The sequence below is a fragment of the Diadema antillarum genome, unplaced genomic scaffold, assembly GCF_040938485.1.
Source record: "Diadema antillarum isolate AM-2024a unplaced genomic scaffold, OU_Dant_1.0 scf00000007, whole genome shotgun sequence".
Lineage (NCBI taxonomy): Eukaryota > Metazoa > Echinodermata > Echinoidea > Diadematoida > Diadematidae > Diadema > Diadema antillarum.
In genome coordinates this window covers 1806391-1820034 of record NW_027270896.1, presented here as the reverse complement: position 1 = coordinate 1820034, position 13644 = coordinate 1806391, and the positions used below count along the sequence as shown (strand labels likewise).

Sequence of the window (13644 nt, the reverse complement as noted above, 5' to 3'; positions counted from 1 at the left end):
GTCTGATTCCGGAAAGCTCATTTCAAGTGATGTTTAATTCTTGCTTTGCTCACTAGGGTTCTTCTAACTATCGTTCTTGCCCAGATACGGATGACTGAAAAGCAGGGCTTCGTGGACGGAAGCGATGACTTATGATATTTGCAGTCGCGCTGCATGGGGTAAGGCTCGATCGGTCCAGGGGTATACGAGACGGGTGCTTTGCGTTAGGTTGGGGAGAGACGGGGTGGTGGAATGATGATATGCCTTTCTAGACTGAATGATCAAGGGCAAGCAATTAGCGATGTTCCTTTTCAACCAAACCTCTCTTTAAGTCACCGCCAGTCGATAGGGCGAATCATTCCACGTCACGGCTCATTACCGAGCTGATTTTCTTTTTGTTGTTGTTCATGCTATCTGTACTGCCGCCATGGATTTCACTCGTATTCTGGGTTAGCTCTGAGAAAGTTCCCATCCTCTGAAAAGCTTTTAGTTATCTTATCCCTTTTGGATGTACCGCGTCTGGCTATTCATTGTCGACTGAACATTGCTACAAAGAATTCGTATCACACAGAATATATTTGCACGCACAAGGCACTGTGAATACTGGATTTTATGTGACTTGATATTATCAGATTACAAAAATATGTCACGCATGCCATCCTCTACACTTTAGCTTTTTATCATAAATCACAGTCAATGATTCACAATTTGCTCAGCTGCTCAGAGTGGATTCCAACTCGCGTGAACTTTCTGCACAAAGCTCGACAAACGCATTGCGATACAATACTGTATGAATGTTGGGATAATGAAATGAACTACATCATTTGTGATCAAAGGCAAAAAAAGGTAACATTTAGGCCTACCTCGCCCGTTGCTTTGTTGCATTGCAAACCTTTAAATTCCCCCCCCCCAAAAAAAAAAAAAAAAAAAACAGCCCCCACACACAAAACTTTAAACTTTTCATGATACCTTCTCTAAATAAGTAAATAAGTAATTGATCATCCTCCAATTGCCACCCAAAGACCACTAATTTACCTGACCATTCACTTTATAAAGTCTGTACTCGATGTCTGTAATACCCGACAATGTCAATGTTATACATGGAACCACTGTGGAAGGAGAGGGATCATCTCGCGCCTACCTGATTGGATTTCTAACTGTGCATGCTTTACCTGAAGGTGAAAATGGCGTCTCGTTCCTACAGACCTATAATCCAATCAACATGAGATGGTTGTATTTCTCTCATCTAGAGGGGGTTTTCCCTTCCTCTATTATACCCTACAAGAGTTTCCGATGTCAGAAGAACGGTTCTCATTAAAAAAGCAAAAATTCTCGGACTTCTAATCGGATCGCTGGTGTTTTGATCAGCACGCGGGACAGGGCGGAATCGTGAGAATAGGAAAGGGCTGCTTCGGGGGGAAGTTGGTGGAGCACAGTCTATGCCTGAGAAATTTTCTGCCCTTGTGACTTCTAATGGAGCAACGTGGGCGTTAGTGATTGAGCTCTGACTACTGACACCTTTTCTGTTGGGAGCAGCCACGATTTATTGTGCCTGTGGTGAGTGTACCCGACTGGGGAGAGTCTAGGCAGCGTGTATTGTCTCATCGAGTCCCACAGCACACGACATGGCGCGCTCGCGTCGTCGCACACGAGTACTAGTATCGCAGTTCGAGTAAGCGATTAAACAAGAATAGACAGAAAGAAATGCCTCAGCAGTAGTTTAGGGCAATCGGCATTATGGAATAGCACAAACATTGATCAATCCGCTATCAGGGTGATCCGAGTCCTTTTTTGTTTGCGACTAATATGCCCTCCCTTTCTGTTGAATACTGGGAGCGGAACGCCAAGCCGTGTGTTAAAGTTTACACGCTGCGCTCTTGTAGGCATTCAAACACACCACCCACAATTTCATGGAAGCCACACAGTGGCAGGACTACATACAATAACTCAGCAGAAAGCTTTTTAGACCGTTTTTCCACGCACGTATTGATGGCAATCCCCTATCAACTATAGCTACCACAAACTACTAAATCAGTGAGAGTCATTTTCAGAATAGTAAAAAAAAAAGAAAAAAAAACCTTGACAAATTTTCATGGGGCCCTGTTAATATTCAGTTGTACTCTCTAGTTGTCAATTTATAAGTTTAGATAAAATATGCCTCAGATCTACTTAGTGTCCATGGATTACGTGAAATTAAGGCATACATGTCCGTCAGTCTCTTTTCCTTTTCATTTAATAACATATTCGATTTTATTACATTCTTCATTTGCATACCACGTTTGTCTTTGTATAAGTGGTTTCAGTAATTTGATCATGCTAACATAGACTTCATTCACTGTCGTTTAACGGTTTCTATGAAATACTAATAATTACTATAAATATGTTTGAGTAATACAACTACAAACAAAGTTATATTCACTGACCTATTCAAGTTTTCACACGATGTACACCAAACATCATTAGTCGTACTAAATTCTCTGAATAGTCTATCAACTTAACTCTTCGCTACATTACCAATTCATTTTTACTTAAGTGTAGCCGTAAATATATATAAAATACCATAGTCGATAGCATAATATATATATATATATATATATATATATATATATATATATATATAAAGAGGGTCCTGTAGACATTTTTCAATAGTGATTTGCCATTTTTATACATACATGGTATATATTCTTTTCCCATTAGCATAGCTTTGTGTCTGTTGGGGACCACCAGTGGCGTTTGGTCATCAGTCTCAAGCCAGGCAAGTGGTCTGTCTTTGATGGCAAAGAATGCATTCAAAGTGAACGCATTCAAGCAGATAGATAATGATGATATCGGGGAGTGTCATTCAATTCTCGTTAATCTCAAGAGGAATCCGCGATTGTCCAAATTCGAAATGGTTGGACTCACACGAGAGCCATGTTTGTTCGTCTCAGGGCTATTATATTCAGCGCGGGGGGGAAATATGCCAAGGCACTGTTCAGCACTTTGATGGCATTCCGAGAGAATGTCGTAAAATAGTTGCAAACACACCGTTTTTACTATACCTTTCCAGAATGTTTCCTTTGTTTCCTTTTCTGTATCATTCGGTTTAATGCTTTCCCGTCTGTCCATCGTTTAAATACGCTATATAAAGGATTAATGTGCACACAATGTATTCACTGTCAGCTGTCTCTTCAAATTCACATCATTACAAGGACATTGAATGTGCGAAAATAACAAACAAATGTACGTGATGTATTGAAAAAGAAGAAGAAAAGAAGGCAATCTATTTTTGTCTACCATTATCTCAAATAAAAGTATTGTATAAGCACCACCTCCAGTTACGCACTGTTTCAGCACGCATATTGCCTCCTGTGCTTTAGACCAGGGCTTATGAGTCATAGGTATAGTCAAAAGAGTCCTGAAGTACGTATAGCCACAGTTTGATGCGCAAATTTAACAGGTCTGAAATGAAAGAGGGTTTTCATATCCAATCATCGGCGAATTCAGAAACAACAGGGCATAGCATCACGAAGGAAAAAAATGCGCTTAGTGGCGACCTCCTAGTATACTCCTTGTGGAGTGGTGGTATAGTGGTGGTGGTGGGGGGGGGGGGCGATTGTTCCGTGCAGAACCTCATTTGTGCGGTAGAACTCCTGTCAGAGCATCGTGTAATACAGTCAGATTATATTAATGTTAATGAAACAATTAGGATAATCTGTTTCATGTTTGGGTTGTCCATTACAAGTCATCATTATCAGGCAGAATGTGACATTATTGGCCAAAGACCGTGGCATCTGATGCTCAAAATGAACCCATTCCATAAGGTGAACACGCAAGATACATGTATAAGTCCATGGGGGCTTCCATGGGGGCTTTAGAACCCCAAAAGTAACCACCTATAATGCGTGTATTCTGCAGTGTTTAAAATATATCTTTCTCTCTGTGCCTAGCAGCATATTCTACTCCATATATAGCAGGGAGTTCCGATCTAACTCAGACGATATGGCACAGGCCTAGAAGATAAGACCTGCATCCGAGTGCGGACGGTACACGTACAATCTTAGACTCCCGAAGTAAGCACTTTTGGCACTCCACTCCTCTGCGTGCTCGGGATATACACTATACAACTGTACATGTACAGAGTGTTCGTTCGAGATTTTTTGTTTGTTTGTTTTCGCTTGTTTGTTTTATTTTTTGTTTGTTTGTTTTCGCTTGTTTGTTTTATTTTTTGTTTGTTTGTTTGTTTGGTTTGTTTTGTTTTTCCAAGCTCGGGAATTTTCCAGAAGAGCAAAGGAATGCAATAACGTATAACGAGTATTCAAGTCGGATGACAGCAACTTGATGTAAATCAATTGTCTGTGCGTACAAGCATTAAAGGTATCGTATAGTTTTGGTTGAGACCAAACTTCAGGTTTCTAACATTTTTTGGTGAGATAATGGGAAACCTCTTATGAAATATGAAAAAGCATGTAATTCTATGAGGAATTCAACGTTTATTTGATGAAAATTGGTTTTGAAATGGCTGAGATATCCAAAAAAGAGCGATTCTAATAAAGTGTGGGACCCACACTTTATTATGATTGTGTTTTTTTTACTTTGTTTTTGGATGTTTCGGTCATTCCGAACCCGATTTTCATGAAATATACTTTGAATTCCTCCTTAACTGGTATGCTCTGTACTATATTATAAGTGTTTTCTTGGTATCTCGCAAAAAGTTTAAAAGCCCAATTCTCATCTCCACCAATACTGTACCATCCCTTTAACATGTAACCTGGGGCTGTAATATTATTGTATGTAGCTCCATGGCGTGTAACCATAGGATGTACACGCGAGTAAACGTTGTAAGAATAATATTATCAACATGATTCTGTCACAAATAGATGACTCTTGCGTCGAGATGCTTTTATTGTAACCGATTGACAAAATGCCCTTCGTCGACGTACATAAGCACAATCAAATGATGTTATATCTTATAGAGTGATAACCATGATAAAAACAAAACAAAACAAAACAAAACAAAACAAAACAAAACAAACTGTGGGCATACATAGCGGGTTGGACCCGAACCCTGCCCCAGTGAGAGACTAATTACATCTATTGAAGAACAGGTTGTCAATGCCCAACTTTAAGACTGATCAGAAAATCACAGACGTCATGGATACTTGATCCTCGTAATTAGTCGTAATTAAGTGTTCGAGTCGGTGGGGGTGAAGGATCCGCTGTCCTCTACGATAGCATCGGCATGAATGCCCAAAAGCGTGTGAGCGGCACAAGGAACTAACTATGCAAACCAGCACCTGTCCGAAAGTTTCGTCGCCGGAGCTCCCGCCAATTCATGGGACGGGACATGGGTGGACGTTTATCAAACCGCTCCACGGCTGTCGATGCGTAATTCGGTTAATCAAAAGGGATATGGAACAGCCACCTTACTACACGGATTTAATCGAGTGCGGTTAGTTTTCCAAAGCTTATGGCAATTACGTGCGACATCTCTTCTTTCGCATCACGCTCTCCTTCTTAATGTTTCTATTTTTCACACCCTTAAAATATCATATTCTTTTGGGACACAGGCCACAAATGAAACTCTTTTGAATGAAATTGTCTACGTGTTCATTGGAAGTATTTTCTTTCTCCAAGCCAATCTGTCTCACATTTACATTAATTTGATTGCGAAGGACACTCACTTTTAGTGTCAGTAATACGAAAGCAGATTTACCAATAAACCACGATGATTATATTTCACTAGCAGGACCTACATTGTATATTTGAAATATTTCCTCTACTACTGTACATTCAATACTCCATTGCTTTAAATCTCTCTGCTTCATACGTTCGTCTTACCATTGAACTACATACATATGAGATTATAACCGTATAAATGCATACCACTGCATATGATTTGAATTTATAATTATGCCGAAATTTTGTTAAGATTTGTTAAACTGTTTGGAAAATGCAATGCAGAAATAAAACTGAACTGAACTGAATTGAACCATGAAGCTAGAACTGTAGGTCCATGAATGAGCAGTTTAAATGTAGGCCTACTTACTACGGGCCTGGAAAATTGTCTTTTAGCTTCTGAATACGTGGCATTAATACAAGTGACAGATTTACAGAATTACAGATTACAACATCTGCCGGGATATCGCACTTTGCTGCAAAACATGTCTGTTTTTCTTTTTAGAATGTGGTTCAGCTCTTTAGGTATAGTGCAAGTAGAATAAGATCATGATCAGATGCTATTTTCGGAGTGAATTGCAACGGAAATATATTGTCGAATGCCTCAGCTGTGCTATGACCTTCTCTTTACATCCGATATGTTTCCTTTTCCTTCTCTCTATACTTTCTGTGTGTCCTTGTCTGTCTTTCTGTTTGTCTTGCTATCCGTTCCCCTTCATTATTACAGATATAGAAGTGAAATACATTTCACATCTCTGATCTATTTTCTTTATCAACAATACCAGAAAGTTTTATTATTCACAGGTCTTGTTCTCTAAGGTTACATTCCTCCGTTTGGCGCTTCTGTGTGGTGTTTGGGCAAAGAAAAGATGCTGTGATTTATATTCCCCTTCGGAAACATTTCAAACTCTTCGGCTGTGCAGTCTATATACACAACCCCTTTCAGGCGACGTGAATAGAGCAGATTGGGTATTATTAATGTGAAGGCTTAACGTTCCTTTGATAGCGCATAGCAGAATAACATTTTCTTGACGTCAACCTTCAAATGCTGACACATCGGGGTTTTTTTTTCCGCCAGCTCTACAATAATCTTCACCACGAGTAGTTTCTTTCTATAGAAAAAAAGGAAGCTGTTTTCTCCCTTCCCCCTATCCTCTTTCTCTCTTCTCCTTTTCTGTGCACGAATGTCCCGAGATTGAACTTTGTAAAGCAAGACCCCCTTCCTTCTACCAGACGTGCTGTGTTACTCACGCTAAATGCATCTTTAAAAAATACTCGTCTTTTACAACGCACCATGATGCTTATTAACATACATCAGGTTATTGCTGAAATTCGTGCACATAAATTGCCTGTATTATAATCTCCTGATGTATTTGTATAAATTACATGAAAACTAACAAGCTACTTTGGGTAGTTGAATTCAAACACGAGAGCAGCCGTGAAATTGTTTTTTTTTTTTCAATCCCAAACATTTATGTAGATTCAGTGAGTAAAGAATAGTCGCAGAACTCATCAGTGAAATATAAGAAAAATCGAATGATCCGTTCAAGACTTATGAGTAATAAAGTTTTCATCAATCACCGGTGGATACAACAAAGGCTACAACAATGGGTCCTTCATATGGCAGTTACAACACATAGGCCCTATAATGTTGTGCTGATTTATCATTACCTATGCTTCTTTGTGAATATATTTCTCTTTCCCTATGCGAGTCATTTCAATTTGTCATGTATTGTTTTTGGCTATGCAAAAACATCGATTAGAGCCTATATAGAATTGGTGGTTTCATCGGCAATTCATGTATAGACTGCGGACGTCAGCAATTATTCACTCCGAAAACTGTCTTCGTGTCCATAATGTCGATTTATCTTGTTTTTATCTTCTTCTTTTTTTACGGAGATGGTTAATTTCTTGACTGAAGATTGGTCTGTATCTTGTCGTCGAGGGATCAAGTTAAGCGGAGACTACGTCTGGCTTCAAAAATGAATAAAAATGATTTAAAAAAAAAAACTCTTCCGGGCAGACGGATTTTTCTGTCTAGTTTACGGCATGCAATGTTAATGTATAAAAATATAGGCTATTTTAACAAAAAGAAGAGTCCAAGTATTCAGTCCTAAGGACGCATACAGATTTTCAAGTATAAAGCTAACGAATTGATAAGAATGCTTGATATATAGGACCCCTACGCCATTTAGCGTAAATGCCATTTCATAGGTCATTTGCAAATAAACCGATCCTATGGGACGGATATTTCGATTGACACTTTATACAATAAACTCATGAATTACAAAATCAACTGACTTATCTTATCAACCGAAGTTCCTGTCAACCTCCTACTGTTTACCATGCCTAACCGCTCCCAAAGTATTTCCGAGGGGTAGTCGTATTATTGTTGAACCATAGTTCCTTCCACTTGTAAAAACATACAGCTTCGTTTTGTCCACACTCCTGTGGGTACGCAGAGCCAAGCCATGAATGCCAAAAACCTGCACTCACTTAAAGGTATAATTTGCTATTTGCAGATGAAACGAAAACCCAACATTAGTAATTTAAAATAGTTCTAAAATGTGAGTTACGGATAGAAACAACCACTGTAAAATTTTGAATGAGTAAAATCGAATTAAGTATTGTTAAATTTACAAAATTTGAACAACAGTTATAATAAAAATGTTTCCACACTAATCCGTCTACAGTTACTGTTTATTTAGAAAAATACAGATATCTCCTTATATTTTAGGCTTTGTCGCGAAAAATTGTTTATGATATAGGATGTTTTGAGGTACACCAGACCTACACATATGCATGGAATGTCATACCATTATCTTTTTTTAAAATCACTGTTCCCAAAGGTAAACAAGACCTTTAACACGCAAATTGACAATTAAAAACGAATGTCAAGGCAATATCAAGCAAGTGCTCCACGGAGGCAACAGACAACTAGTATTCAGCAACTTCAGCTGCAGGGTAAAACTTGGCTATCATTACAGGAGTTATGTACTCACCTCTCATGGCTGGCAATATTACAGCCAGTAAAATTGAGATACACGCAGCAAACGGTATTCTTTCCATGGTTGGTTGTTTCTCCTTTTGTGTGTATGTGTGTGTGTCTGTGTTTAATTCCTTCGCTCTATTTTTCCCCTCAACGCCCCAATTAGGCGTCGAGCCTCCAGAAGGCTGTGTAACTTCCTCGCAATCTGCAAACCAAATGGTGGGAAGAGAAGTGAGAAAACAATGTTAGCAAGGAGCCAAATTATAATACGTGGAAGTGTCACAGTTGGCTAGATATTGATGCCGTTATTAGAGTCAGTACTGTTAAAAGAGTCAACACATGCAACATAATATTCTGGAGAAAGGTTTTGTACTAATTAATGTTACAAATATTTTCAAAAAATCTGTTTATATATCAAACGTATAATTTTACATGCAGAGTGTTGAAAAAACAACAACAGAAGCGCACGTTAGTCAAGTTATAATTACCAGCGTTCTGTCCAGTTGAATGTTAAATCCGTATGGCTCTTCGCCGACTTTGCGGGCAGGACAAGCACGACGACGCTTATACTGTTATCCTCATCCAGCGGGTTATCGTTTTATTCCGAATGGATGGAACCAAACAAGATAAAAAGTTTGGGGGAAAGTATCCCAACAATGTATTAATCCAAATCACGCAATCAGTCGCTCACACAGCTATCACCGTAACATTTCTCGCGAAAAAAAAAGAGAAAAAATGATTCCTTCTCACTAGGGAAACCAAGTTCTCTCCACGCAGCAAGGCGTTACTCCCGCTCATTCAGTGCTGAATATGACTGGCTCATTCACATTCGCGTCTCGCTGACTCCTCTCCAGTCTTCTGCCACTCGATATCTTTCTCGTAAATGTGAAACTGTGTCTGCGTCTTGTTTCACGCGAATAATATGAGCTCCGCGGTTCACCACTCCAAACGTCAATCATCTGACAGTAGGACGGAAACTCCTGATTCGAACCAATCAGCGACGCAGACTGCGTAGCCTAGCAACGCTGGAGCGAACCCCAGAGCTCGGCCGTCCCGAAGAGTTGAAGAGAACCGAACTCCGGCCAAACTGTGCTGGGGTTGCAATACCAGCGAAGTTAGTACTTTGGGCTATTATTTCTAAACCTTTTCACGTCGCTGCGTAACTGTGCACTGTTTTATCGGTAAAATCAAGTAAACTATTCATATTTCGGTCACAATATTATTTCTTTTGATATGGATGAGAGTCAATAGTAATGTCATTTACACTCAAACAATATACGAGAATGTGTTCACAATGTCGTCAATACTACAAGAGTTCTAACTACAAATCAAGCTCTAGACTAGCCACTGATGCACGTTCCCCGCTGCGCTGGCACGAAAATCCTGATGTTGAGGCCGAGCACGATGTAGCAGAGTTAGGCAAAATACGCACAATCGCAATTCTTCACTGAAAATTCGGGAACGATCCCAAGGACGGTATCTAACGAGTCTTGATTTTGCTTCTTTTCAAATAAAAATTCAAATTCAAACTTTCATAAGGGATTAAAATCATATGTCTCAAAATAATGTATGGTCACAGGGTTTCTGTTCATATATGATAAGAAATGCATGGTGTACATTGGAACTTAGTAGTTGGATGGAGCAAATTGGTGATGTTTCCAAGCATCAGAGACTGAATGTAATGACTTCACTTCATTTGTCTATATCCACGTCATCCTTATGCATTATCTTGTTTCTCCCAAGATGTTTTATTCTTATGTAGAGCTGATGTTATCTCTTTATAATGTACAATTCAAAACGGTGGATGATTCTCAGTCTTGTTTTTGCCATCATTGGCGACTATAGAGTAATGATAGGAAGACACAACGATTCTTCGTTAAGATGACAGAGTTGCCTTGGAGTCTAACAGGAAATATCTTTATGTCCGATGTGTTCATTCTCAATGTGTAATGATTGGCTAGTTCTAAGATTATCAACAGTTTGTTCTCAGAGCGACTTCATTATAACATTATTGCTGGTTTTGTGAAGACTTCTTCAACTGGATGGAAAATGGGAGGAAAAAAAACAGAAAGCGAGAAAACTGCAGAGGGTAGAACTCAAAACTACAATCAATGTTGAAAGGGGTAAACACGTGCTCGCGCACGAGAGAGAAAAATGTCACGTTGACGCCATTTTGTTTGCCTAAAGGTAACAACCAATCCAAGCATTCCGAGTACATTCTGGTTGGCAAATGGAAGTATAAAAGTTCAGACAATGCTTGATCCCAACAACCTACATACATCATCGTTCTCTTTGCACTGCCGATGCACGGCTATGAAAGGGCTTTGCACACTACGCTGTGAGTTGCATTTTAGATAGTCACTGGATGTGTATCATTGGTTCACGCTGATAAATAGCTCTTTTCTCCTTTCTTTTTTGTCTCTTTAAAAGCGTGTCCTGAAGTTTCCAAGTCGATGTGCTTGCTTACTGTATGTTTACACTCTGTTCCAACTTACTTTACTGACAGTGCCCAACTCACACAAGAAATAACGGAACGGAATGTATACGCATTACAAAAGAAGGGCCTATTAGATAACAATCAAACAATGGTACACATGATCATAATCAATCTAACGAGTTATTCCAAGCCTACCAAATAGAATATCTCATTGTAGCACCAGTCATTTCATGGGCAACTACATTCACATGAACGAGACCTTTTCGGCTCTTGTCAGAGCTAATGATCCAGCGACGGATGAGTAATATCCATTCAATTTGTTTTCAATGCCAACGTACAGCTTGCTTTCAGCGTAGGAATGCGCGCTCTTTGAAGAATTTTGTTGATGGGGTTTTCAAAATCTCTTTGACAACAGTTTGCCAAGAATTGCGAGCGTGTAAATGGTCCATGCGTATACATTTTTTTTAACGAAATTGTGAGCATTTTTGTGAACTGACACGTATTTTCCAAGTCTTCACCCCTCCTCCTCCCGCCTTCTTTAACGATACCTTCAAATAAAATGATGATACTGGCAGTAAAATAAAAATAGTAATAATTAATCATACCAATGATAGACCGATTTAGTGATACACTAAAATTCCATGAATACCAACATACCACAAGTTATATTCCTGCACACCGGCCGGAAGCCTGCCCGGAGATTGTCAGGCATATAATTATAGCAATAGTAATTAGAATGTATTCAAAATGGATTCCTAGAACTGCAGTGTGTGTACAGGATACAGGTTAATCGAATAGCTCTTTACGAGTTCCTCGGGAGAGGTGGGGGATGGGGGGGGGGGATGGGGAAGGGGAACTAACTAGGAACTTCAAAAACTCAATAAACTGTCTTGTAATATGTTATGTCTTCCGTCCAAGGAACTCATCATCTACTGTACAGTCAGTTTGTGCTGGCGGGTGTGTTTATGTTTTATCATCACTTTAAAAGACCATCAAGGTCGTGGGATTCTTATCGTCTGAATATAGATGGAACGAACACCTTTATAGTCGGAAGGCGTGCGGTGCGGCATTGGACGGAGGGCTGCATTCGTGAGATGGACGCCACGTGAGATGGACGCCATTTCTTGTCTTGTAAAGTCCACATCACATCACCCCAATATCTGTCACAATATCACAATATATGTCATCCGATGTGCATCAAGAAACTAGGGTCTTTTATCAACGAATTTTCCATAAAATCAACCAGAAATGTATGTGTGTGTGGGGGGGGGGGGGGGGGGGACTTAACGTGGACAGCAGTGTCACAATCATTGGGTAATTGGTACTGTGTTTTGATTATACGGTCTTCTTGTTATCACCACTATGCTTATAATTGACGTCTCTATCATAAACGTCACCATCATCACAACGAAGGTGACCAATTTGCCGTGAGTATACACAAACCTTTTGCAAGCTTTATGAAAAGAAGTTAAAACACACATTACGATTCACGTGCATGTGGACTAGTCGTCATGCAGAGCGCTTTCTTTTCATGATCCATATAACCTTTTTCGGTGGAAGAATATACCATCAGTAAAAATTTTGGTATCTTTAGGTCACTATACTTTGGCGAAACGTCGATTTGACGGGATTTTCGAGAGAAAATTCTAGGAATCTGAGCAGGTGAGGAAGGGGGGGGGGGTGGAAAGAGGAATGAAAATAAAAAAAGGTGTCGGATGTGGATAACATCGTAAAGTTAGGTGTTTGTAGTATATTCGTCCAAAGAGGTTGGTTCTTCCTTGTCTTGTCGTTCAACCGGATATGACAAGGGAGGAAATAATAAACGACGGATATTTCCTGAGAAGGCTACTCAGACTTCTTCGAAGACTTGCCTCTCCAAAAATAGTTACGAGTATGGTGCTGGTTTCGCCCGCTGGGCGGAGTCGAAAGAAATTATTAAGTTCATTTGAATGTTTAAATCTGCTGCCTAGAATGAGGGCGGTTGGAAAGCTTAACGTCATGCTCGTATCTCATCGATCAGAAAAGATGTCCGCGGAGATTTATGCAGAATAACACAGCTCAGCTAAGTCAACCGACTAAATAAACACTTCAATATTATAGAAATGGATTGGAGCCTTGTTTATTAAAGAGTCTACTCCAAAGGAAGTTGTGAATCCAGTGACGTTAATCTTAATTAATTTGCTGCCTACGAAAATTCCATAGAAAGAAACTATAGCTAAAACAACTGTTTGGGATCATGTTGATTCTTCGTTCACGCCTTTTCAACAGTAATGAAGTATAGAAACAGAACGTCATTACGTTAATTTGACCTTTAATTTGGGCAAAATACTTGGAAAGGAGAAAACATGGAAGAACTATGAAGTATAGGGCTAATGACCGAGTTGAGCTTTGTACGTGATAATCAACGGAGCTCCGTCAACGCAATTAAACATTTGCAAATTGATCCTTCTAAGAAAGTATTCGCTATTTCCTCTCTTCGTTGGAATCACTCTGCCCTTATACTACTGCCAATAAAGGAAAGAGTCTTACTTCCTTCTACCCCTCACCATCAACCCCGTCTTCCCAGACAGGTCATGCCCTT

General features: G+C 39.5%; 1 protein-coding gene across 1 annotated transcript in view; it reads right to left on the bottom strand.

The window, feature by feature from the left end:
* Positions 1-9423, bottom strand: part of LOC139716489 (thrombospondin-2-like) — a 70933-nt gene extending 61510 nt beyond the window's left edge. The window contains exons 1-2 of the mRNA XM_071628034.1: positions 9115-9423; positions 8640-8831 (exon numbers count right to left, since the gene is read on the bottom strand). Of these exons, the coding sequence (XP_071484135.1) occupies positions 8640-8706 (67 nt within the window). The 5' untranslated portion in view covers positions 8707-8831; positions 9115-9423. The remainder of the gene's footprint in view (positions 1-8639; positions 8832-9114) is intronic.
* Between the last annotated feature and the right edge of the window lie 4221 nt (positions 9424-13644).